This window comes from Opisthocomus hoazin, chromosome 4 (assembly GCF_030867145.1).
Source record: "Opisthocomus hoazin isolate bOpiHoa1 chromosome 4, bOpiHoa1.hap1, whole genome shotgun sequence".
NCBI lineage: Eukaryota > Metazoa > Chordata > Aves > Opisthocomiformes > Opisthocomidae > Opisthocomus > Opisthocomus hoazin.
In genome coordinates, this window is record NC_134417.1 from 39,678,812 (window position 1) to 39,705,591 (window position 26,780).

General features: G+C 41.6%; 2 protein-coding genes across 4 annotated transcripts; one reads left to right on the plus strand and one right to left on the minus strand.

Moving 5' to 3' along the window:
* Nucleotides 1–2,414: 2,414 nt before the first annotated feature.
* On the minus strand, nucleotides 2,415–15,391 carry KBTBD2 (kelch repeat and BTB domain containing 2). Of its 3 annotated transcripts, none has more exons than XM_075418651.1 (5): nucleotides 15,226–15,391; nucleotides 9,127–9,238; nucleotides 8,222–8,751; nucleotides 5,321–5,486; nucleotides 2,415–4,899 (listed from the first exon to the last, which is right to left on the minus strand). In XM_075418651.1, exons 3-5 carry the CDS (start codon nucleotides 8,389–8,391, stop codon nucleotides 3,364–3,366), a joined length of 1,872 nt encoding a protein of 623 aa, XP_075274766.1. In that variant the 5' UTR covers nucleotides 8,392–8,751; nucleotides 9,127–9,238; nucleotides 15,226–15,391; the 3' UTR covers nucleotides 2,415–3,363. The 3 variants fall into 3 exon arrangements, with proteins under 3 accessions (XP_075274766.1, XP_075274765.1, XP_075274764.1); XM_075418650.1 differs by having other exon boundaries at nucleotides 9,127–9,241; XM_075418649.1 differs by lacking the exon at nucleotides 9,127–9,238.
* A 1,774-nt stretch (nucleotides 15,392–17,165) lies between these two features.
* Nucleotides 17,166–26,695, plus strand: LOC104328673 (uncharacterized). Its single transcript, XM_009933704.2, has 6 exons — nucleotides 17,166–17,370; nucleotides 18,600–18,766; nucleotides 19,491–21,419; nucleotides 22,407–22,532; nucleotides 24,397–24,519; nucleotides 25,736–26,695. The coding sequence occupies exons 2-6, from the start codon at nucleotides 18,619–18,621 to the stop codon at nucleotides 25,771–25,773; spliced, it is 2,364 nt and encodes a 787-aa protein (XP_009932006.1). The 5' UTR covers nucleotides 17,166–17,370; nucleotides 18,600–18,618; the 3' UTR covers nucleotides 25,774–26,695.
* The last annotated feature ends 85 nt before the right edge of the window (nucleotides 26,696–26,780 follow it).

The following is a 26,780-nucleotide window of genomic DNA, read 5'->3' on the forward strand; positions in this document are numbered from 1 at the left end:
CTTTGTGGTGTTTTGAGTCTTTAATGCTATAGTAGAGGAGAGGCTGACTTATATGTTTTAAAAGGCTTTAAATGTTTTAAAAAATAATCATCTTTAGCATTTTATCAAATTATTTTCCCCCCAAGTTACCTATCCATCTGATCCTGTTCTCTGTAAAGCTTGACACAGGTCACTGCTCTCGCTCTGAGTGGTCCCCTTAGAACACAAATTTGACCTAGGTATGTCTTTAAACAACTGTAAAAACGAATGGATGCCTTAAAGTCTGGCGGAGGCCGGATCGCTTCTTTTGGTTACTGCAGGCAGGGGGAAGTGAAACTATGTAGCAGCAAACTATCTGCAAATGTAGCAAAGCTTGAGGACATCCAAAGTTGATTCCCTGAAACTTGTACACAGATGTACTGCAACGCCAAGTACCAATTGAGTAGGCTGGTATCAGGCTGAAGCTTTGCAGTAAGATACTAGTTTAGAACTCTGTGAAGGATTTAATCATATTTATATTATTTGTGAAATGAGAACTGCATATTTATTCAGCTGTTGTCTTTGTTCCCACAGAAGTCTTTATCTAATTCTGCCACTAGTGACCCTTTCCAGACATATGACAACACTTTGCCTGCAGTTTCCTTCTCAAATTATGCAAGGGAAGAACTGAGACTCGAGAACAGCATTTGCCAGCTGCGTTTTCCTTTGGGGCTGAATACTGACTGCAGCAACCAGTTGTGAAAGTGAGCGAGCTAACAGCAAGTATGTCTTCAACAGAGTCACTAGATGGGCATTAAACAATTGACTAGGCTGGAAGTACTGTATTATTAATAGGAAATTAAATAAGGTACTACATCTTAGATGATACAAAATCAAAAAAATGCAGATATCGTATAGAAACAATATAAAAATAATATATTAAAAATGCAGGCTAGCAGAAAGTAGTGTAGACCATCTGTATTTTAAGAGATGTTCCTAAATGGATAAAACTGAGGACAGTTCCTCCAGGTTCTGTGAGGCAGCTGTGACAGTGCAATTCAGTCACCTATTTCCTATTCAAATTTACCTTTTTTTTTCCCCTTTGGTAAGAAACTACGCATAAAATTTTAAACTCAAGTTGAACATTCTCAGTGACAGAATAAACCCACTTGTCCTTCCCGAGCTAGAGATAAGCTACCATTGAAGAGCAGTGTCTCGTCCTGCAGCCAAGCGCAGCCCGACAGAGTGGGCTGAAGCAAGAACGACCCGCAGAACTGAGCGGTCCTTGCCAGCTGGCGGGAGGAGGATACCTCTCCTGCTGTGGCCTGAGGTCTGGGATTCTCCAAATCGCATCGTCAAGCGGTATCACTGTTTCTCTCTCAATGTGTATCCCCTTGACCAGGCTCGCAACTGGATGTCTTGGGCTACCTGCAAGCAATAGAAACAGACCTATCTGCAGGATCCCCCCAGTCACTTTTTCCCCTCTTACCTAGGCAGTTCAGGTGTTCAAAGGTGTAATGGTAAACGCAAACCTGTCACCTTCATCAGAAAATCAGTAGGTTGCCTCTTTCTGTCGGAGCTATCTATTATTCTGCGTCCCATAAATCCTTGCATGGTACAAAATGCCAATGCATAAGGAAGAGTTTTACATAAGGCACATTTCTTATCTGAAGGCCTTTTTCCAGTCAAAACCTTTCATAAGTATACAAGACAAAACTTCATAAATCCACTTGAGACCTAGCCACAAAAATACACAGGTGTCCTCATTGTTGAAAACTGTAATTGTATTTACTGGAATAAAAAAGAGAATTAAGTCAATGACAGGCTGGACCATGGAGTAAATAAATTTGCTCTTGATACTAAAGACTGAAAATAGGTCTCTTACCTTCTGAGTTTATGGAAGAAGATTCCTCATTACCTCCTTAACACCCTTCTTCACTTTTGGTAGAGCAGAATTTGTGCCATGATTGGAGAAACAATGATTTACAAAAAAATATAGTTGGGGACTCAAGTTCTGTACAATCGTCAGTTTTACCTGAATATCTAATTTCCAGCTTTCACTGACCAGTAAGCATGGTCAACTAACCTACACATCTCCAAGCTTTTCATAGCTTAACTTTTTCAAGTTGCCTTCAACAAACTACTTTTTAGAAGCGTGTGTGCGCTAGAAGGCTGTCATAACTGTATCTACTTCAACTCGAAAGCATACTCAAACTCCGCTGGATTCAGTCTTTTTTAATAAATTAATGTCATTCAAAATACAGTGCCAGAACATGATGCAGCTGAACATGCTAGTAAGGTTTGTCATGAAGCACCTGTGTTCATGTTAGATTGGCGGCGCCCCGCTACTGCTAGTGGTTCCTGGGATTAATGCCAGAGCAGCACTACACATCTGCTCTCCTGCGCACAGAGCGCAGGATATTCCTGAACAGTTTGCTCCCCACCCGCCCCCCCAGTAAAAAAACCTGATAGCTACAGGATATCTATACACAATCACACTACAGTAATGCTTGTTATTAAATTAACAGAAAATAAAGACCTGGTTAATCCACACTAAAACTTTGTTTTACAATGGAAAAATACATCAGCAGCAGGAAGTAATATACATGAGCCAATGTTACTGTAATACAGAATGTGGAGACATTTACTGATTAAAGCTCCACACAGACCCGCACTATGAGGGCTGACAACTCCCATTGCAAGCCCAGCAACTTGAAGTCCACACCTGGTAAACTACCAGCTGCTTGGAAGACCTGTATTCTAAATAGACAGGTATAAGTTAGCGAAAATAGAATACATGCACCTAAGAATACAGCCTGACTGAACCTGCAGTCATTTTGCCCTGCATGTTACCATACAATGGAAGATCTACCCTTCCTACCACAGGTAGATCCATGGGATTTGTTTCTTTTTCTTTTAATGGCATTACTATACCAACATGGGTATTAGTATTAAGTAAGCGCAGCACAGTCTAATTAGGCCGCACTGACACTTAAGAGAACTAGCACTTAAGCAGAATATCCAGAAGTAGGTTCAAATATAACTGGAAGATACTTTCAAAAGAGTTGTGACATCATCCTAAAAACAATAACTACTTTTTTTCTGAAGCTAATTTTCCTGAACCGAGACTTCATAGAACTAGAAATTAATTCTTTAGACAAGTCAGATGCTTAAGCTCATGATATACATATATGTGTCTCAACTGTCAGATAATAGTATTTCAGATTATGGAAGCATATCGGCTCATTTCACTGATTCATACTGAACGGCGGCAAGTGTTAGGTAGGGCATAAAAATACAACTCATGAAAGACAGGTTTGACATTTCTGCTTCCAGACCTGCCCTTTCACAACCCTTTATTTCAATAACTGAGCACAGAATCAGTTGGGCAGTCTGATTTGGGAGCTACACAGGTGGTAGAGTAACCATCTCCCCATCCAGCTCGAATTCATCGGCTCCGTCCGGTGAGAAGAGATATGTTGGGGGTTTCCATGGGGACTCTTCAAGGCAAGATGGGTATAGCTTTCCTACAGTGCACCGGAAGTCCTTCCCCAAGTCCCACAGCACGCGTTCTGATATATGCTGCCTTAGAAACCAGCGATCGAGTTCCAGGTCATACTGATAGGTGGCATACTTTGCTCTCTCGTTCATGTGGGTTTCCCGTATAAAGACGCATAAAGAATTAGAGATGACGACGGCTCTAACGCAGGGGTCGGAATACCGCTTGGCAGGGATATTGGCTGCCATTCTCCATTCATTTTTATTCACATCATAGATTTCCACAGTTACGGAAGACCCATCTACAGTACTGCTTGGGAGTCTTATACCAGAATTGCTGGCAATATGCAGTCCTCCAATATAGAATATTTTATCACCAAAAGCAGCAGCTGAAGCAAAACATCTACTTGTTTGTCGCATAGCCATTTCTACCCAAGCATCCGACCTGGGAAAATAACAGTACATCAAGTTGTGTGCCATTACATAAATGCAGTTGTGAACTGCCACTGCTGTGCTCCACTGCCACGCGCAAGGCAACGGGCTTACCATGGTCCACTCGTCCTTCTCAGTATCGTATCTCTCCACAGTTCTCCTGTTGAGTTCCCCACCGACGCTGTCGCCTCCAATTGCATAGATGTATCCTTCACAGCAGACCAGGGACGGCCTTATACGAACAAAGAGCATCGGTGTCTTTGGAAACCAGGTGTTTTGCTGTGCATCAAACCAGTAAAAGCAATTCACAGTTCTGAAGGCAGCCTGGAGTTTGCTGCTTTTACTGTGATTGGTTTTCGTGTTTTTCAGAGGAACTTGCCCGCCTGCTATATAGATGTCATTATCAGGAGTTACAAGCGTCCCCACCTTATGCAAGTCAGCGGGAGGGTTGCAGAGTTTGTAAACTTTTTCAGCCTGGGGGCTATAACAAACAGAAGAATAGAGGCTACCAGGGTTTTCAGCAGCAGCTTCAATGAATATCATCATCTCCTCTTTTGTCATACCAAGTCTGGGCTTGAAGAACTTGGGCATCGATTTGTACAGTCCTTGCACCACCACTGATTTATCGTTCGGTGGTAGGCCTTGAAACCAGGCTCTCTGCGTTACTTCTGAAAGTGCATCGATTCGGATTTGGCTAAGAACAGAGGACAAATACTGCGACCGTGATTCTGTGTTGTACTCCAGCCATAACATAGCAGCTTCACGAACTGTCTCCTCCTTTTCCACATTCAAATTGTCACTGCTTAAAATATCTATCAGCAGGTCATGTGACAGTTGCATGAAAGCCTCCTGGTGGTACACAGCTGTGAACTTGTGCTCCACCATTCTTTTAGCACTCTGTTTTAACTCTTCGCAGCTGAAGAGATCAGCAAAACTTAGCAGACGCACACAATTTTCTGCGTTAATTTTTTTGATTAAGTATTCTCTACACCGTTGTAACACGTCATCTACCTGTAATGCAAAGAAGAAACACACTAAGCGTTACGACATACCACGTATTCCTCTGCCTACCAGCAGCAGGTAAAAGCACCTGCACTTAGTGCTAAACACCAGAGTTCATGCCTGGAATACTACATAAACACAAAAATACAGCAGTGACTTACTCACATTAAGTGCATCACATGATTATGTCTGCTTGAGAAACTAATTATCTAAATATTGGAAGTGCACTGTGTTACTGCCACCCTCCATCGGCTCCATAAAGCCAGGAGGGATGGGTACAAAACATACCTGGCAAGCAACTGCTGTCTATACTGAGCAAACTGAACAAGAGTATTTTGAAATGACTAAACAGAAAAGACTCCTTAATGAGATAAAGAGTGGTTCAGAGATTAGAAGCAGTTATTTCATACTCAAAATAAAACATTCCTACCTGTAGGAAGCAGGCAGTTTCATAAAGCTGTTCTACCGTGCTGTCGCTTACTGCCAAGTTACCCGTGTATGCATAAGTTATGATAATTTGTAGAGTGGCTGCATCCACATTCCTCAGGTGTACGTGTGTTTGTTTACTTTCACTCAGCCCACTCATGAACATGGCTCTGAAGAAAAATATACATATTAAAGACAAGGACCAACAGGAAGTGCAGTAATCTTAACATCACTTGTCACCTCTAAGCCTTCAGCGATTATGCTCCAGAAGGTGAACAGTCTTTTTGGTTGCCTGTTTACAAGTATTGAGTATTTACCTTAGGTTACCATCTAGAATTGTACAGAACATGCAAAAAGTACCATCAGTGCCTTCTGGAGAAATATTTTATATTTATGCAAACTCTTTTGTCCTAAATCAGCAGAGAACTCTAATTTTTCATAACGAAATCTAAAACATTTCTATGTCAGGTGATGATGAGAGGGAAGAATCATCCTCCAGAAAGTATTGGCAAAACATACACAGATAGATTTTAGATTCTAAAACAAAAGCAGCAGATTTATACAATGGACTGAGCTAAGTCATATCAAAAAGCATGCTCCACTGGGAGGAGGAGAAAGTTAGGTCAGAAAAAGCAGCAAGCGCTAGCACCGCATGAAGTATTTCTTATTCACCCTTCATAATAACATGCAGTAAACTTACTTCCAAGTTTGTAAGACAAAAATCAAAGACAGAAAAAGCTATCAGACTTGGTCTGGAAAAAAAAAACCCCACCCCAAACCCATGTAAGTATTTCCATTACATCTTCCTGAAAAAGTAGAACGGCAATTTAATGAGGAACTTCAATTTTAAGAGCTTTATAGGAATTCAGGTTTGGTATTTATGGCTGTACTGAAAATTCAGCTCGAGGCTCTTTATATTTGATTTGGGACTTTTTAGGAAGCTGGAGATGAAACAGGTGGGAAGGGACAGTGGGTGCGCCCTACAGTCCTGCCTCCAGCTGGAGGGGGGAAGGGGACACGGAGATACGCTCCCTAAGCAAAGCCATTCCAAGAAGCATGCGACACAAAGACAGGGCCCCACCACCGCTCCCTCCTGCCCCATCCCCATCTCTCTTCTTCTAAGCTCCTTAACTCGCAGCAACTTGCATTTTTGGAGGGATCACTGACTGGCCAAGTGAGTATCAACTTGCCATGCAGCTTTTGAGAGGTAAGCAAGACAGTATGAGTGCCAGCAGAGACTCCCCTTCACAGAAAGCAAGCGGTAGCTGCTGGAGAATCTGGCTCCAGCGCATGCTTACACCCTGCCGAGCTCCCTGCGCTGCCTCAGCGTGGTGTTCAAGCACGAAGATGGAAGGCAAGCTGGCTGCAATTGTACACAACGGCCGGATCACACCAAGAGATGCTTTTCTGTTCTTCCCCTCTCCCCACAGCCTCCTTCAGGGCTATCAATTTTTCATAATAAAGCTAAATTTAGGAAGCTGAGCATCTTTTTGTAAACCAAAGTAGAGAAGAAAAACGGAACATGACAAAACCACTTCTTTTAACCAGTGCCAAAACCTCATTCCATAAATAATAAACAAACACATATGAATAAGAGGTCTGACTGCAGATCTCTAATGCAACACACCGTGTGGACTCATGACAGCTTTCCAACCTTATGATTAGCCACCCACATTAAATCTGGCCACATTTCCAGTGGCTGTTATTTTATAGGCTGTTGGAACCATGTCATCTGCAGAAGGCCAACGGCAATAATCATTTACCTAGTGATAACATAACACTTGTTGCTAGAAATTGTATCAGACTCATCTGAGATTAAAAAATTAACACAAAACCCAAAAACCAGCAGCAACAAAAACTTGTGTGAAAGTAATAAATTAATCCTCAAATAGTTTCCTGCATTAGAAGTTATTCTCTGTATTCTACACAAGAATACAGAAAAAAACATTTTAGCAGTGTTCTGTATAGTGAGCCCATCTCGACGAGAAAACAGAATCTGCAAACCCTCCCTTGTTTAAACGGGAAAGAAAAGTTATAATCCTTCCACAATGCATCAGGAAGGTAACACACGCGTGATGTCACCAAGACTAGTTTCAAGCTTCAAAATTCCTTCCAGACAGGCAGATTAATTATACTGTGGTGCCAACAAAAAATGATTATCACTGCAGATTATCACTGGTGCTTCATCTTCTAGGACTTACTATGAAGTATCTGCAAAAAGTAGCAGCACTCAAAATATCTTATTAATAAAAACTTTTCAAAAGAGAAAAAACAGGACGCCTGGGAAGCAGGAGCTACCGAATTAAAAATTGCAACAGCATCTCAGTGGGGGAGTAAAAAAACCCAAAAACAACACAAGAACACCTCTCTCAGATGAGAGAAGAGTTTCCGACTTCCTTGCCGATCAGAGAAAACAAAATGATTCAGAAAGCGAAGCTGTGAACTTGCACAGCAATCCCCGCTTTTAGCAGAGGCTTCTGCTAAGAAACTACAGCTAATGAACATGACAATGGAACTCCCATAGCAAAGTCTTAATAATCCCTTGTTACCCTACCTTGGGAAATAAAAAAGATTAAATATTTAAAGACTAAGTATGAAGAATAAGAAATATACTAATTATTCAGACATTATTAATTCCCTAAAGAAAACAAACCATCACAAGTGTGATTTTTTTTTCCCCACTTAGTGTAAAAACTACAGTATCTATCAGAGTAAGTCACAAAATACTAGAAAATTTTGTAATTTTTGTAATTACAAAGTAATGATATTTAGGTTCTTTAACACACTTCACTGATCTTTAAAACTCTCTGCAACACATTAAATGTTAATCAGTTAAGTAATATTACACTCAAAACCAGGTATCATAGATTTTCTAGAATTAATAGATCCTGCTTTGAATACTCACCTGAAATACGAGCTGCATGTTGCAAGAACCATCTTATGGCAGGGAAATTCAGTGCCCTCAACAATCAACACTATGTCAGTTAGCAACTGCTGTTCATAAAAGAATTTTAACTGCTCCAGCAAGGATACAGCATACTCGGTATTTATCTGCCTCTCGTCCTGGGTAGACATGACTGTATTCCATTAATATTTCCAGGACCAGAGAGAAAAGTCAAGATCTTAGCGCCAGAGAAAGATCAGCTGAATGTTTCTGAAGTAACCAGGGAAGAAACGACAGGAGGTCTGTAGCCTTCAGAAGTGATACTGATAAAAAAAGGCAGCGTTATCTTGGACTGCTGAATTAATGTTTCAGACTTTGACCTACTATTAGGTCATCATGCTTTGACTTGGTGTCACAATCTGTTCAGAGACTTTCAAGAGTGTCTGCAGAGCTCCTGTTGAGATCTACGATGCAGTAAATGAAGGAGCAAAAGCGAAGTCTGAGGTAGATTTCGTGGTAACATCTCGTGATCAGTGGCTGCGCTTGGGTGACTGAAAGCAGGAAAATAGAATTAATTTACACATTAGCACTTTTTTGAAAACCTTTCACAGTCAGCCCTTAGAAGTAATTGTCTAACAAACTTATTTCTAAATTAGTACTTCATTACTTGCACAAAAACTCTTGTTGAGAAAAAAATAAACAACAAAAGTATTAAAGGGAAATGAAAAACAGAAGAGTTTATACATTAATTCTCATCAAGCTTACCAATACCAGGCCACTAAAAATATAAATGCAGTTTCTTAAACATGCCATCATTTTCCAGTTACACTCTTCAAATCATCATCAACCCATATATTTCACCTTCGGCATTCTACTAGAGAACAAGCAGAACCAGAGCTAAGGACTAAAACAACCTAGCCACCTACATTCCCGATGCTTATTTGATTCATCTTCTCCGTGCAGAAGGGCTTTCACCGACTAAAAATTCACTTTTTTTTCAAACTCCTGAGCCATTTCCATACAGCCAGGTAAGCATGACTGCTGCAGACAGGAGAAAACAAAAATTCACTATCATAAAGGATACCAGAGTACCACGTCTATCAAATACTTGCAGACTTATTTAATCTTGCACTGTTCTTTTGCATTCCAAAATCAAGGAATAATCAGGGACATGTCTGCCTAATACCTAAGACATCGCTGTCATTATAGTTCATGATGAATGGTGAATGCAGAAATACCTTACTTGAAATGACATACTTTAAATTCCATACAAAAATATATGATTTAGTGTAAGATGAAGGCTATAGAAATACCTGCCAGCCATATCAAAGATCTGCTATTTCAACAGAGCCCTGCCTGTAATACAACTCATAGACAGCTGTATTAACATTCACTCACTTGAAACAGATATGTTTAATTACTGCCACTTCAATTACTACTAATTTAGTGTCACTGATCTTTTTCTTCTTCAGTGAAGAAATATACACAAACAGGAACCTCAAACTCCTAGTTTTCACTGCTTGTTTAACTGGAAAACAGTCAAAATAGTCAAACCCAACATTCGCTGTTTGTTCATGTGAAGCCAATTAATTAAGAAAAATAGAAAAGGTGTTATTATTTGGGGGAGGAAGGAGAGACTATTATCTGCTACAGTAACAGATACAGCGTAAGTCTTGACTTCAGACCTTCAAGTTTTAGGTGCAGTTAACTGCTGAAGTCACTAAATCACAAGTATATCAAGGATACACAAAGATACCGCAAACCTAAAGAAATGACCTGCTTCAAGTCACAGCTTCTTTTCACTGAATTAGCATGCATCCTATCTGCATCACTGATGACTGTCCTGGTTATCTGATAACAGCTAAACATGCAACCTAATCCACTGACAGATTTTGCGCTGAACTTTAAATGGCTACAGAGACACACAGACTTCCTAACTGTGTTAGACCCACAGAAATAAATAGCTCATGGCTCTACTGGTATCCCGAGTCGCTCTAAAGCATTGTTTTTCCTGGCCTAGGAGTAAAGTTTCAAGAATAATACAAGCCAATGGATTAAGTTCTGTTCAGGCAGAGCATCGGTAGTACTAAGCTTTAGCAAAAGAAGGCATTGACATTGTAATTTCCTATTCCAATGTAACCTTAAAGAACATAAATCTTCATAAACAGGAAAAGACAGCAAATCTAATATACGCTGTTTTAATCATTAGGTAACAGAACCAGTCAAGGATGTCATGGAGAAATTGCTACACACCTGCTAGTAAGATTAAAGACATTTTTGGCAGCATACGGCTGACAGTCAATAACTGAAAAAGCAGACCTGTTCCACAGAAGACAAGTTGAAACTGTGAAATTAATTACTATAAATAGCTGGAACATTTGAGTATGACCCTCCATAGCAGAAAAGATTGAGGTGATGACAGGAGCCTTGTTGAGGAACATATATGCGATGTGAACCACCTTTGAACTGTAAGTTTACAAAGCTGGAGTCCCGGGTTTACAGCTGATCTGAACGCATCTCCCTTCCATGGTGTGTTCCAGGGAGGTGCCCACAGTAGGAACATGCTATGAACATGATTCCTGTTTTCCACATCCATACTGTGTTTTGCTTCCAAAGATAACTATTTGCTAAAGAACAAAATTTTGTACCTGTCACAAAGTCAGGAGTCACATCCATTCCCTTGCAATGAAACCATACTAAACACCTCTCAGGAGAACAATAAATGCATCATGGATCTCTGAATTTCTGGTCTAAAATCACCATCATTTATATCGTAATTTGCCCAAGAGAAGTGAATCTGTTCAAAACACTAGGATAAGTGGTGTAGAAACACCATTCTGTGCCTGGAAAGTCATCCAAGACTACCTACCTCTCTCAGACTCCTCTGAAGAGTTCAAGGCAATTTTAAAGCAGTTACTCTCCTTACTTTAGAGGCTGAAAAACTGAGGCACTGAAATAAGAATCAGCTTGTCCAAAGCCACACACTTGCCAAAGGAGAACTCTAAGAGGCTCAGTTCTCCCCAGCCCCAGTCTAACATCTGCCTCACCACACTGTGCTTGGTTGGCATCCAGCTCTTAGATCTCAGCTAACTGAAAAACTATGAACTTGAAAAGATGTCTACGGATGTACTACACTCTCCCATAGTTCTCCTAACTACACAGCATTGAACATTTCTGATTTATGGATTACAAGATCTATGGCTGAAGTTAGCTTAACATCCTGAACTGAAACTGACAGAATAAAATAATCCCCGAAGACAAATTCCAAGAATAAGACTTTCCCCTTCAACGATGTCACTGGAATGACCATTTTGTTCTGGGTAACTTCTCGGAATCCAGCTATATAAAACCAGACTGGCAGGTAGCTGCTGGAAGGCCACAGCTGTGCTGGACTGCAAACTAAACTAAACTATTACCAGGTGATCCAAAGTAACTCCCTACTAAGCTGGAGAGCAACACTAAGTAACAGGTTGATAAGAGCAGGTTTTTTTAAAGTAATTACTCTCTTTAGCCTAAGTAATTTTAATGAGGTGGCTTTTAACACTTGTTCCTGTACTTCAAATCTGAATGACACCATTCCAAAAATTAATTATCAAATACTAATGAGTTATGGGTCAGGCTATTAATTGCCTTCCTTGAATCTGTTTATCTTCTGAGGTCAGGCAAAGATTGATAAACAGAGATACATACTGTACTATACACACGGACTTGTTAACACTAAACTTCAATGTAAAACATGGCATAAGTGTATTGACTATTTCCAATTTCATTATTAGGGAAAGGCATAAGACATATAGATATAATATTCTTCAACTGGACTAATTAAAAACAAAATTTGCTTTATATTTTCCAAATTATAAGGAGGGCAAAACAGACACAAAGACGGTCAATATTTAGTTTTGTTTTTAGGTATTCTGATACTAGAAAAAGAAATATGTTCTTCTGAAAATCCCACCAAGCAGTCTGCCAGATTAGATGCCTAACTTCCAACAAACTTCTGGGAAACACTTAAAGATCTATGAAAGTCTCACAGGTTCCTAAATGCATCTTCAGCCATGTAAATATCGCTTGAATTCTAACTTCACCAGCTACAGTTCACACTTCAACAAACCTGTATGTTTGGAAGAAATAAACCACCACCAAGACTTCTTTCCCTGGACATTCAACTTATTTAATTTAGTCTTAACTAATAAAAAGAAGCTTTAAATACTACTTTTGTGCACTTTTAATCAATTTCCTATGCATCCAAGGGCAGCTTCATACAAGTAAAAACATATCTAAAGAAGTAATTCACTATTTTTAACATAATAATATGTCAGAATTAAGAACTGAGCAACCGTACACCAAACTACACAAGCAATCATGTGTGTAGAGACAGCAAGCCTCCCAGCTAGCAATGAAAGTAGGAAGGTCAGGCACTTTAACACTTAGTAACTATTAGCCACGTGTCGAGTTACAAATCAACATATTTCAAAACAATCATACCGACTAATGGCAAGGGGGAATATGAGTACTAAAAACAATTAAAATCAATTACTTAAATAAATACACCTAGCCAACAGATCTCAAAGATAGGAAAGAAACAAGAAAAAGGAGCTGGACACTCTGGATTCTTGAGTAATGTATCAAATTTGGATCCTTGGCAGCAAACAAGAAATAGGTAATTGATGAAGCAGTTCCACACTTGGAAGCTTTCCTCTCTTCTAAAGCCATCAAAGGTGTCTTTGATAGCACTGCAGTCCAGAAACCCGAAGACATCAAGGAGACTCTAATAAGGCAACAACACGAAATTTCACCAAAAAACAAGGACCGATTTATTCCTACAATGTTAACACCTTGAAAATTACTATTCACTTGGAAACTACTACTATTTCCCATACATATTATGCTTGGGAGGAGAGTTACAGCTTTGAGGTAGGCGAGCTTTCTGAAACCATGAAAAAACTAGAGACTAGAAGCGTCAGAATCCATGCTAACAACATGTTTGGTCACAATACACTCCTCATTACCATTTTCTTTCCTGTTTTTCTGCTCCTAAAGGAAGTTATACACTAAAGGAAATACCTGCTCAGAAATAAAATTAGCACAAGATAAACCAACAACTTAACTTGGCAACTGGCCTTCTATGTTGTGCACAGGTAGTTTCCACCCCCAAGGGCGTTTCTGTTTTGTGGAAAGACTTGACCTGTTTTGGAAAATTAACCTTTGAAAAAAGTAGGCCACGGATGTCTCCAGTAAGATCCAGCCATATATCCTATATGTACAGAAAAGTGGCTTTTTTCCCTCGAAACTCTATTACGTTAATGAAGCTAGTCTTTTTTTTTAGCAACCTAAATTCCAGCTCACGAGTATATACCACTCCGTCAAATATTCACTACCAGATATGATGTTCAACTACAAATTCAACATTTCTACATTAAGAAATTAGAATAATAATTAATGCAGCTTAACTAACCATAAGTTAGTTCCTGAAAGGTTAAGAGTCTTCTAATGGATACCTTATACACGCATATAAAATTTATTCTCAAAATGCAACAGTCACTAAGTTAAGGAAGAGAAATTTTAGGATTTGCACCAGTTCTGGTCTTTTTCATAATCACATGACCCACACAAAAAAGCCTGCCTCAAGAAAAAATACCAACCAACAACCACCTGTCCAAAATGCAGTAAAAAAAAAAAAACTAAATAAGCATCAACATCCTGTCTTCCACTTTGGTCTGTTCCTGCAAGATGCCAGTTACACAGCAGCAAGTGTAACAGGACCCTTTTAATCCACACACAGAAACAAGAAGGAAAGAGGCATGACACCTACCCCCAAGACCATGAGACTACATGACTTACACATCTGAGTATATTAAAAATTACCCTTTTCTCCTGGTACATTTACAGGAAACTGAAGTTGATCAGGTATGTTAATGATCTCCTAAATACATCTTAATAAAATTCACCTAGATACAGCCTTAGGTGAGCTCACAACAGCACAGAGCCTTTCAGGTCCACTGTGCTCATGGAGTAATGCAGAAAGCCAAGCTGTGGTTTTGCAAGGAAACCTCTAAAAACGCAGATGCTAACTACAACACCAAACCACTCCCAAATCATAACTGAAGTTACTTTAAAAGCAGCAGGTATGTATCCCATTCGTAACAGAAGTAACAGTAAGTACTGGAAAAATCTTCAGCATACAGACAGCTAACTTCAAAGCTATACTATGTGTATATTTAGTCTATAGAAGTTTACTAAGAAATCTGACTCTTTGAACGCCCATATAGACACTGAAGCCCATGCTCGGCCGCTGCGGGTACCGACACTACACACAGGATTAGCCAGAGATCAGCACGCAAAGATGGGCAATCGCAAGCAGCGGCAACGCCGCCACCGCGCTGCTCTCCTACGAGACCTCACCGCGCCCGCCCCTTCCAGCGCTTCTCAAAACAAAACCCCGCTGAAGCCGCAAAAATCCCGCCCCGCTCCCCCGCAGGGCAGCGCCGAACGGCCCACCGCCCGCCCCGCCGCCGGCCCGAGCTCACGGTCCCCCGTCCCCCCCCGCCGCGGGAGGCAGCGACGCGGTGCTCCCGAGGGAACGCGCCTCTGGTCCCTCTCCCTGGCACCCAGGCGCGCCGTCCCGTCCCTCCGTCGCTTCTACTCCTTCTTCCGCTTCCCTCAGCGCCCCCCCGCCAACCCTCAGGAAGGGGGCACCTTCCCGCCGCACGCCGGGGCTCAGGGCCGGCCCCAGCCGGGAGCGGCCGCAGGTCGCGGAATGGGCGGGCGGGAGCCGCACCCAGGCGGGGAGGGGGTGGGGGGGGCGGCCGGCTGCCGCAGAGCCCCCCGCGGGCCTCCCCGCCGCGGAACCCCGGCCCTGGCCAGGGGCGGCCTACCCTGGGTCCGGCCCCGCCGGCCGCCCGGAGACGGGAAACGGCCCGACCGCGGCGCCAGAGGAGGGTGGCCGCCGCCTCACGGCGGGACGCGAGCGCGGGAGAAGAGCCGCCGTCACCGCCATCCTCCCTCCCTCCCCACCCCGGACAAACCTCCGACCGCCGCTTCCTCTCCTGCCTCTGCGTCCCAAGCGCGGGCGGCGGGGGCGAGGGGGCCGGGGAAGCTGGGGGGGGAGGAGGAGGAGGAGGAGGATCCGGCCTCACGCTGCGCGCAGGCGCGCTGCCCGCCGCCTCCTCACCCGCCACAGCACCGCCGCCGCCCGGCGGCCGTTACGACGCGCCGCGCGCTGACCCCCCCGCGCATGCCCGGAGCCCCGCGCGCCTCGGCCCGCCCCCGTTTCCTGTTCCCCTGCCCACGCCACCGCCCGCGCGCCCAGGGCGCCACGGGCGGCGCGCGGGCGGGCGCAGCGCCCTCTGCCGGGGGAGGCCTGTGGGCCTCGCGGCGGCGGACGGGCGCGGCTGTCCCCGCTCCTCGGTCCCGCTCCTCCGCGCCGGGGCTGGGGCAGGGCGCGGCCGGGCCGGCGGGAGCCTCGGCGGGGAGGTTTGCCCGCGTCTCGGGTCCGGCGGCGCCTGAAGCCGGGAGCTGGCCGCGGTGAGGGGAGGCGGGAGGAGGCTGAGGTCTGCTCCGGGGGAAAGGAAGACGCTGAGGAACGGCAGCTTTTTAAAAGCTAGGGAATGTTTTTTATAAAAGTTTTTAATTTCCCCTCGGGTCCATCCACCAAGAGCAAGATTAGGAATTTAAATAAGGTGAAAGCTGAATCTGATGAGCGGAGGAGCTGAAGGTGTGAAACCCCCCAGGCAAGGCACGCGAGCTGCCGTCAGGGGAAGAGAAAAGCCTTGACTTGGGACATCGGGGAGCAACCAGATGAGTGACCCTTCCCGGGCGTTCTGTGATGTGTGTCTTAGTGCAAAGGACAAGTTTAATCTGAACCACATGGACAGAATAAAAAAAACCCCAGAAATGACAGGAATTCCGCAGCCTAGCAATGTGAACAGTCCCCGAGCATCCACACCTCCCTGTTCTCCAGTCGCTCACGGCGCGTTCGTTGCGCTGCCGTCTCTCGCCATCTCTCCCAGTGCCGGCGCCCTCTCAATCAGAGGCGCGAATCATAGAATCACAGAATCACAGGTTGCAAAAGACCTCGAAGATCACCAAGTCCAACCATCCACCCAACACTACCTTGTCTACTAAACCATATCCTGAAGTGCCACATCTACGTGTTTTTTAAACACGTCCAGGGATGGTGACTCAGCCACCTCCCTGGGCAGCCTGTTCCAATGCCTGACCATTCTTTCAGTAAAGAAATCTTCCCTAATATGCAATCTAAACCTCCCCTGACACAACTTGAGCCCATTTGCTCTTGTCCTGTCACTGGTTACTTGGGAGAAGAGACCAACACCTGCCTCACTACAACCTCCTTTCAGGTAGAGCAAGGTCCCCCCTCGGCCTCATATTTTCCACACTGAACAGCCCCAGCTCCCTCAGCCACTCCTCATAAGACTTGTTCTCCAGACCCCTCACCAGCCTCGCTGCCCTTCTCTGGACATGTTCCAGCACCTCAATAACCTTGTAGCAAGGGGCCCAAAACCGAACACGGCACTCAAAGCTGCGAAGCAGCCACTCAGACTCTCATCCCCTGTAAAGACCCAGGGCGGACTCAAATTATAACTTCACATTTCGTAAATTTCTGTTATACCAATGACATAAATTTCATAAATTTCTGTTATAGGGATTACATGAATGTAATTAACTGGAATAATGTAATTAACTTGAATAAACGCCTCCCTTGTTATATGAAAAGAACATTGCCTTGGTCAGCCCACTTAGCTGTGGTAGGATGGAAGAGCATTGCTCCCTTTACTCAGCACTGAGAAACCGACCGACTTTAAAAATCAAATGTACAATTTGCCTTTCATTGTCTGATTATTCTTTTCTCCCTACAAAAAAGTGTCTAACAGTAGCTTTAAGGAGAAGATGGGCAATACTTCCCTTTGACACCCCTGAATTTCTTAATGTGATTTCCAGTGCTGCAGAAGGGGTACACCCGATTCACTCCGGGATGCCAGGCGAGGCCACCAGCTTTCTGTGCACCAGCTGAAGGCTTTTACCGCGGTTCCTACGCTGGGGTTTTGATTCTCCCTCCCAGGCAGTGATGGCAAAAGGCACCCAGGTGGCTGTCAGATGAGCCTCAGGTGGAAGGGGGAGTGGACAGGCAGCAGCTGCCCGCCATAAAGAGGGTGAGCTCAGGACCGGGTTAGTTTCTTGCTGGGCTGTGAGCAGCAGCAGTATGGATCTTAGTTTGGAGGGGCTCTAATGGGGTGGGAATAGCTTAGTTTTGGTAGGGCTGCTTTTTTTTTTTTTTTGGTCTGTTCCCCTTCTCCATAGCACTCTCTCAAAGGTCAAAATAATTCTAGAAGCTTTGGCCTAGGAGGGTGAGGGGAGTCTGTGGGCTTTTTGGGGCTTCCAAGAGCTGGATGGGCCATTCTAGATGGGAACTGAAGAGGGCTCCAGTGCTCCTGAAAGCTTTCTGAAACTCTAGGCTGAACTGCGTGCTAGCTTGTAACAGGTCTTGAATTCATTTGTTTTTCTGTAACTTTGAAGTGCTGAAGCTCTCTGAAGAGTTGAGCTGCTGTGATTTTTTTCCTGTGCCATCACTTGATCTCGTGTGTTCTCTGATTTCTGTTGTTGTTGCTTATAAGCTATGTGTGACAGGGTTGTATCACTTGCATGGGTTCGAATGGACTGAGCTTAGTCTATTAGTTATCTGAGGAAATATGTAAGTGTGGGAAGAACTTCTGTCTTGTGAATTTTGTATGGCTTTGAATGCAAAATTATGCATGAGGATTTTGCGCTTTTTCTGTCACTTATCATTTAGTTGAAGCACAGTGTCACTGAAATATTTGCTTTATTATGTAAGCTGTTGTTCTTAAGTGTATTATAGAGTAAAAATTCTGAATTAATAAGAGCTCTTCTTGTGATGTTGAATGCAACATACGTTTTGGCATTAAGAAGTGTTTTCTTCATAAAGCACCAAAATTCTAATTGTGTGATGCTTTCCACTGTTTTTTTTTTTTTTTTTGAGGCCTCTTGCTCAAGGCTAACTGACTGAAGGCTAGTTTTTGCTTGGCTGGAATACCGCTTATACAGATGCACACACTTAGGACTACATTAAAGTTACTGGTCCTGTGACTGTCCTGTGGCTTTAAAGTGTGTCATAAGATTGGCTTGGAGTGCTAATATTGAGAGATGCATATAAAAGCTTGCTCAGCAAAGGAGAACTAAAATCTTTGACCTTGGTAGTAATGTTGGTTTTCTAATTTTTGTTTGGAAGATAGTAGTTTTCTTCTGGAAAGATCTGGTTTCATGGGGCTGGGAGAGGAATGTCTGCTGAATTCTGACAGAGCATGAAAATCATTAAGTTGCACAGCTTTTAAGGTAGTTAATCCTGATTGTTTATCTCTTCCAGTATTTAAAAAAAAAAGAAAATGAATACTGCCTCAACTTCAGAAAGTGGATTGTATTCCACAAACCACACAAGACCCTTTTTTTATGCACAGCCAACAGCACAACAGCCTTTTCCCAATCCATGGTACCTCAGTCACGCGTACAGTCCGTACTGTGTACCTGCTCCAGGTAAGGTAAAGGAGAGCTGTCTGTGGTAGCTTTGCTTAGTAAATTACTGCTGGAGTGGAGGAAACAAACATGTATCTGTGTTAACAAGCTTCGTGGGAGTTTAAGGTAGAATTAATGTAATGTTCTAGTTGTCAACGATCTGATTTATGAAGTGTCAGTTAAATGTGTAGTTTGTGTGCTGGAAAGCATCTATTTATGGAGAATGGAAACTAAGCAAAATATTAAGTAATGGTTAGCCTACAGATACAGAGCTCTAGAATATGCCTAACAATTAATATGTGTGTATCTTTTGAGTTCCACGCATGCATTACAGGTATGGATAAATATAAAAATCCACACAGAAACAATATTGTTAAAAACATCTTTTAAATGGTATACCTATGTTAACTTCTATCTGGCGCTGTCTTTTTCCAAAGACAGCACTATAGCATTGTCCATAAAATGGCAAAAAAAGTATGGAAAGCTAACTGGTGTATGTTCTAAGGAATAAAATCAAGCTCTGGTTAAAGTGTAGCTGTCCAGATTAGCTGTTCCATTACAAGGAACTCTCTCTGGGTATCTATACCAGACTTGCTTCCAATCATTGACAGGTGGAGTGTTTCACTTGCCTACGTGTCTGATCTTGTAGCTGTCCCTGTGTATGCAAGCAAATATTAATCAGAATGACTTATTTCAGAAAGAAGATATGGTTGTCTTTACTTTTTTTTTTATACCCAATGTCTAGGCTTCCGAAGTGGAAATCCGTATTATCCATTTTATTCTGTCGCACTCCATGAGTACCCTGGATTTTTTGTTCCACAGCAACCCATGCATGCAAGAATTAACAGAAGGCCTCATTTTAATGCTCCCCCACCTTCCCCTATGTTTTATCATGCAACAAGATTTAGGCACTACAGTACTCCTGGGAAAAAAATGGAGACGAAAGAAACACAGACTGATCCTAGGCAGCCTGAAAACAAGCAAAGAAAGCATCAAGATATCCGTATGGAAACAAAAGGTTGTGATACAGGAAATATGGCCTGTGTTTCTTCTGGTATAGGTACGGAGACTGAAAGTACTTCAGAGAAACAGGATTCATCTGGATCTTCCATTGTGGTAGACAGAGAGTTTCATAACAAGAGCCCTTCCAGCTCTAAGCAGTATAGAAATCTTCCTACTGGAAGCTATGCCTTTGAAAAGGAGGAAGTGAGGATAGAATACGGAAATGGCTCCCCAGCTATCCAACTATGGAAGTCCTTTAAAGAAACGATCCCTTTGTATGATGTGGCAAGTGGTAAACCAGTCCCAGAGAACATAGTGCAGCGTGATTTATTTTCTGTTAGCTCATGTGAAGGAATGATATATAGCCCTCATGAAGGGGAGAAAATGCTGCCAGGAGCTTACTTGGATGAGAGAAAAACTGTTCATACCTCAAAACAGGGTGTTGAAACTGTTCAGGAAAAAGAGGTCCAAAATAATGAAGGGAAGCTGGATGGGGAAAAGCAGGTGAATACTAGTCAATGGGCAAAATCTTCCCCAGGTGAAACCATGGCAGTGCAAATTGCAGAGCTGGCAAGACCTGTTAGTGTAGATCAACCACTGGTAAGACAAGATGTCGTAGTAGCTAAGAAATCCAGCTCTAAAAAATCTACAGGCTCAAAAACTTCTCAAGAAGAGCCCAGCTTTATTCAACAGGCAGGACTACTTCCATCTAGTATGGAGGTAATGAGTGACTTGAGTTTTCAGCAGAAAAAGCTGAATCTAAGCCACAGTGCAACCAATGAAAGTCAAACGGATAAAAGTATTTGGTGTGACGAATCAATTGAGAAGTATGTTCCCTCTAACAGTTGGCTGGCTTGTTTGGACAGTATGGACACAAACTACAACTACGATGTTTGTTTGCCACAAAGAAAACGTCAAAGTGTACTCAGTCTATCTTCTGGTGATGTGTCCTCTAGAGAGGAAGGCTCATCAATTGATAATGCCCCAGTGTCTTACTTAGTCCCTGACTATGTGCTTCAGAAAAGCATGTATACTTTCCAGAAAAATACAGAGGGCTTAGAGAAGGAGAACATTAAAAGTGGTGGGTCCCTTAATGAAGATGAAGTAGTAGGAAGGGAGCAGATGAACAGCTTGAATGACCAAGATGTCAAAAACTCCTCAACCATAAAGATTAAAGAGGTTTCCAATAAAGGCAGAAAGCTGGGAGCCCTTCCTAGATCTTCTAGTAAAAAAAAAATCAATTCTCTCAAGAAACAAGCAGCTAAGAGTTTGTCAGAAATGGAGGACTCTGAAGAATACTCTGTGAGGGAAGAAGAGGAGGATGAAGATGGAGAGGATGACGACGATGCAGATGAAATTGAGTATTTCTTTCAAGAAGCCACTCCATATGGAATCTTGACACCTGGTAAAGGAAGTTTCTACCAAGTTGGCCAAAGGGTGCTTTGGAAACCACCTAAAAATGCTATACCGGCTCATTTAATTAGCTGGCCTGCTCAAGATAAAATAAAAACTAGGAGCGGGCTTGGTGAAAACATTGGTGTAGTTTACAAGACAAAGGAGCAAGACCAAGATGAAGTTGTATACAGTGACTATGGGTATTATGGAAGAAAGAGACCTACGGCAAGAAGAGAAGGACTTCAACAACAGCGAATGCTACGGAAATTATTGGGAGGTAAGCTAATTGCTGAGGACAAAGTGCTGCTTTATAGAAAACATAAAGAACACCTAATTGCAGTTGCAAATTGTAGTTTGAATCAGTGGGAAGATTTGAGAATGTTGCACCTTCAGGTTTGGCTTAGAGCCAGAAGTACTCCAGAATATTTTTTTGAGGCGGAGGGGGTTTGCTGCAATTTCTTACCTATTGCATGAGGATTCTACATCCTCACAACCAGCAGAGAATTTTGCAGAAACTCTCCTTTAAGTTAGATTTTATATACTTACCTTTCTGACACTAGTGGCAATTTATTAATTTGAAAATCTTAAGGTCACTTGAACTACACATTTGCCATCATTTAATAATATCTTGGAAACTCAGCATCTAAATTTATACAAACATTTGGACTTTCCCATAACATACATGTTAGGTAGATTAAACAGGATTAAGTTCATTATAATATCTGGTGGCCATACCACGTGTAACTTCTCTGCAGAAGAGGAGTAAAACAATTTTATTATTGTAGCTACTGTTCTCTTACCATTAGCAAGAAAAATTTTGCTGTATTGACATAAAATTGGTGTGAAACTGTATTAAATTTGATCTAGAAAAATACTTTATTTAGTCAAAGGTAGATATTGGCAGAAATTGGCTTCATCTGAACCGAGAATAAGCAGAGTTATTGGTCAGGCTTCATAACTGGTTACATGGGTACTTCAGTAAGTGGCTTCTGTTTAGTAGAGTCATGTGTTGAGAGGCATTTAAAACAGGGTGATCTAATAACAGGCTTAGTGTTCTTAAACTTTATTTTCTTTGCATAAAATCTGTGCACTTAAAGCAGCTTGTAATTTTTAATTTTGTGGTCTCCAGAAAACTATGTTTTTATTTTGATAGACTCTTACAGTTAGATTCAGTAGCTAGCTTTGCATTCTGGCTTGTGGATCAAACAGTATATTAGCATTAGCAAAACTAAATACTGACTTTAAATCAACTTTTTTTTATTAGGAAGGCTGTTAAGGGACAACGTGGTGATACCATCTGAAGAATACTGGATTAGAAGTGGTGCAAAACCCAAATTTACCAGCCAAATACATGGTAGCCTCTCACCCCCAGTCAAGAGCAAAGAACAAGGTACAACTTATTTCCTTAATGTGTTTCTGTTCTTAACCAACATTCAAAACAATGATACAACACAGCAAGCTTATGATATTTGGATAAGATTTGAAGATAACAAACCCTAATTCTCACTGCTCTGATATTGTGCTGACTGACAGGTATTTCATAATCTTGGGGTGTATTTCTGTCCTTCTCAAACTCAGAATGTGAATAAGGATACGTTACAGCTACTTTTTTTTCCAAAGGTACCATGCGAAATCAAAGTATCAAATGCTTTGATGTGGCCAAGCAAAGCCCTTAACTGTGCGAAGCTGCTACTGCCATAAACTATAGTATTAATTCTTTACCCAGAACAATGCTTCTCTGGAGTGCATATGCAGTGATAGTTCCTAATCTTGATGAGTAGAACATGTAGCAAGCCATGTGTAATAGCTATTACATAGGCCAATTTCCAGAGAAACCAGCACGAACCAACAGTTGCCCCACTACTGCTAAAGGACTGCCTGAGTGCAAATCATCTTGATGTGGTTAAGATGAACAAATCAAAGTTATTCTAACAAAGTAAAAGATTAGGTAGCTTCCATATCTTTTTTTTTTTCCTCCTGAAGCAGAATGTTTTTTCTTTACAATTAAAGTCTATTTGGAGTTCACATCTGTTTCTAGATGTTCTTCAAGGGTGTTTCTTGCTGTAAGTGCTGTTGGAACAACTGTGGAATTTGCTCTAGTCTGAGTATTACTACTCTCCTGGGTCATGTGCTTTCAGGCATCACAGGATCAGTCTATCAAATAACTTCACAGTCTGCTATCTTCAGAACAGACTGGCTTGCTTCTCTTCTGACTTCTGTTATCATTGAACTGGTTTCCTGTATCAACAGCCCAGTAGACTATTCTTCAGAGCATATTCCTTAAGAGTTCTCTCTGCATTGCTTTCCTGCTTGAGCATGCTGGGGTTTGGAATTTGCCTCCTATATTGGAAGCTTTCTGTCCATACACTTCAAAATGTTGTAGGTTTTTTACGCTAGTCTACTCTACAGCAGTTGAAAACACTTTAGCAACACTGTTCTTAGCTCCCTACAACAATTCATAAAAAATAAAATAGTTCTAAAATAATTTTGTTACATTTAACTTCTAGCATGTCCTTTCTGTTTCTTCTAAGACGTAGATGGTGTGGCATACTGAGGATGTTTGGCCTATGTGTTACTCCCTACTTTCTCTTCCTCTTTTTCCAGCCAATGTAGTTTAAGAATCATCACATTCAGTATTAGAAAACAGGAATCAGTTTCTTCTGAACACTGTTCATGCCAATGGATGCATCAGAAGTGCTAGTAAAACTGTCCTTTGTAAAATGTTGCTCATCTTAGGACTGGTTTCTTCAAATTGATCTTAAAGTGCCCTGCAAGTAAGGGAGTTCGGCTAAACAAGATGTGTTGCATTAGCAGTAATATCATATGTTAAATTTGACTTTTTGAACTGTGTACCTGTGGTGCATAACAGGTCTGAAGAATTCAGTGTTTTTTTAAAGACAATGGGTAAGGTGGGCCACTTAAACAGCTATCAGCTAGTCTTGAACACTTCAGAAGTGAACTAGAGCAGAATTATGCAACTCTTGCTGGGTTCTTTTTTTGCCACATTAACAACTATTCAAGTTATGACCCGAAATACAATGAATCCAGAATTACGGTTAGACAGTGATTAAATATTGTAGACATATAAGACTGTTGCTTGACATACATAGCATCAGTTTTATGTGTCACTAAAATGGGCACATAGAGCAAAGGGAGAAAGAACAACACTACAGACCAGTTAGGGAAAGTCAAGCTTAAATTTGCTTGAAGACTATGCTTTGGAGAAATAACACCAGTTGTGTCTTTCTGTTTAGGGTGCCCACATTTGGTTAAACCAAAGAAAAGAATAGGCAAGCCACCTTCAAAACGCAGAGACACAAGATGTGAGGTGGAAGAAGTAGAAGTGTGGGAGATGCCAAAAAGCAGTGTACGCAAAGGTTGGTATACAGTGACAAGCTATGAAAATGAGTGTTACAAGCATGTTTTCATTACTGTCTCGGGGACTAATGGTTTCTTTGTTTGAACTGGAAGGAAATTGGATAGCTTGTGAAATAACAGCGAATGCTACGTATGCAGACAAGATGAGAAAAAAGCAAGCTAAACTTTGAACACTTACCTTGCTTTGAATCCTGTTGTCCCTTTGACCAGGTTCCTTCCCTTTGTTTAAGGGAAAGGGGGCAGGAAAGAAGTGGGGGGGATGACACCACCAAAACCCACTATTTTAGTCTGGTTGCTCTTCAGACTGTTCCAACATTTTTAAAATGTTGGGTCCCATGTCACTTTGCAGTATATCCTCTTCTTTAAGCTACAGCTCTGTCTCCAGCCAAAATACTGTAATTTGATACAACACAAATGCATATAGATAATTCTTAAGAACTTCAATTTTATGGAGTAGGAACTTCTTGCTACTTTGGAGAAAGACAGGAAAAACAGTGGACAGGAAAATCAATTAAGTAGGTTCAATAACAAACATGCTTTTGTGCATTTGTGGGAGCATCTGCAAAGGTTATAAATTGAAAGGGGTCAGTACATACAAGAAGCTGCCTAAAAGATCAGAGTTCCTTCTGGAAAAGAATGATCTGGCATAGCAAAGCTAATTTGAGTATTCAGCCAGTTAGTTAAATACTGTCTCTTTCTCATATTAAACAGAGGATTACAAGTCCATGTATTTGAAAGGTTGGAAACAAACTTTGACATATTAGTCAAAATTGGCATTGTTCTGAAGTCAGATTAGTTAATCATCAGCACTAAACCTTTAATTGCTGATCCTTTTCAGTAAAAGCATCCAGGAAACTTGCATAATGCCAAAATACTACTTATATTTGCCTCAGAAATAGTTGGTGCTTCTTGGATGCATTCAACAATGTAGTTACAAGAGCACACTGAAAATATGCCGAGTTTGGTATAGAACTCTTATTTATCAGTTATACTGGGATATTCTGCAGTCCAATACCATTTCTGCAGAATTTATCCTTGCAGGGAAGTTGAGTACATAGTTCTAATATCAACCATCAGTGTCCTCTCCTGCAACAGCAGAGGCAATCATTGATGTCTAGTCTTTCTTTCTTTAGAAGCAAATTGACATATATTATATGGAGGGAGAATGCATACTTTAATCTTTTTCTTTTCTGTTTTTTTTTGTTTTCTTCTTAGGGCATGGAACAAGAAAGTCTGTCAGTAAGAGGAGATAACTGCAAATATTGGGGCAGGAGGGAGAAAAATGTATTGGAAGTTTGCATAAATCTAAAACTCGGTTGTTATTCTCTTGTGTAGTTTGTAAGTTGCTGTTCATTCTTAAAGGGTAAGAAGTAGCACTGTAAAGACTGAGGACACTATTAAAATGGAATTGAGTATCTAACACAAGTCACCTTTTTACAACTAGCACATCTACTATTTAAATAATAAATTTAATAGAATTGCACTTTGAGACTTCTTGTATTCCATCTACACATGGAAGCAAAAAAGTTTGATAGGGTTGTATGTACATCAATTCTATTATAACATACCATTTACTGCTGCCCTGTTCTTAAGATCTGCAGGATTGTGAAACCTGTTAATGTCATCTTGTAGTCTGTTTATGATGTGGACATAGGTACAAGATTCTCTTCTATCAGATGGATTTTTGGCTGGATTTATTCTTGTCAGTGTAACAGAATATAGTCAAAGCTGTATCAAGTCAAGCACTGACTTGAAATTTCAAGGCAGTTCCTCAGATCTTACTCTCCTTAAATGCATGATTAAGGACTAGAACTAAAGCACTGAGTTGATGTGATGTTTCCCCCTCTTCCCCTTCTGTTTCTGTGGAGACTTTTGAGTCCTCTATGGAGACCCTGAGCTGAGATGGACTTTGGAGGTGAAACAGAAGTCTTTATCACAGTGGTTGCCCTGTTCCCTGACTTCTTACTGATGACTTCTATTACAGTTGATACCACCCTTGGCAACTCACTACAGTAAAGTCTCTTTATAGAACTAAGATAAGATAGCTCAGCAGAGACCTAGTTTTATGAATAATAGAAATAGGCTGATCTAGATGAGGTGGATAGCTCAAAAATGTGTGATCTTTTTCACATCTATGAAAGCTAGAATCACCATGTGAGAAGAATGAACATGATACTGCCATTCTTGGATGATTCCCAAATAAAGTGACAGTGTGAGTGAAAGAGGTAGGGAAACTGTAAAAAAAACTGTTTTTTCTTTT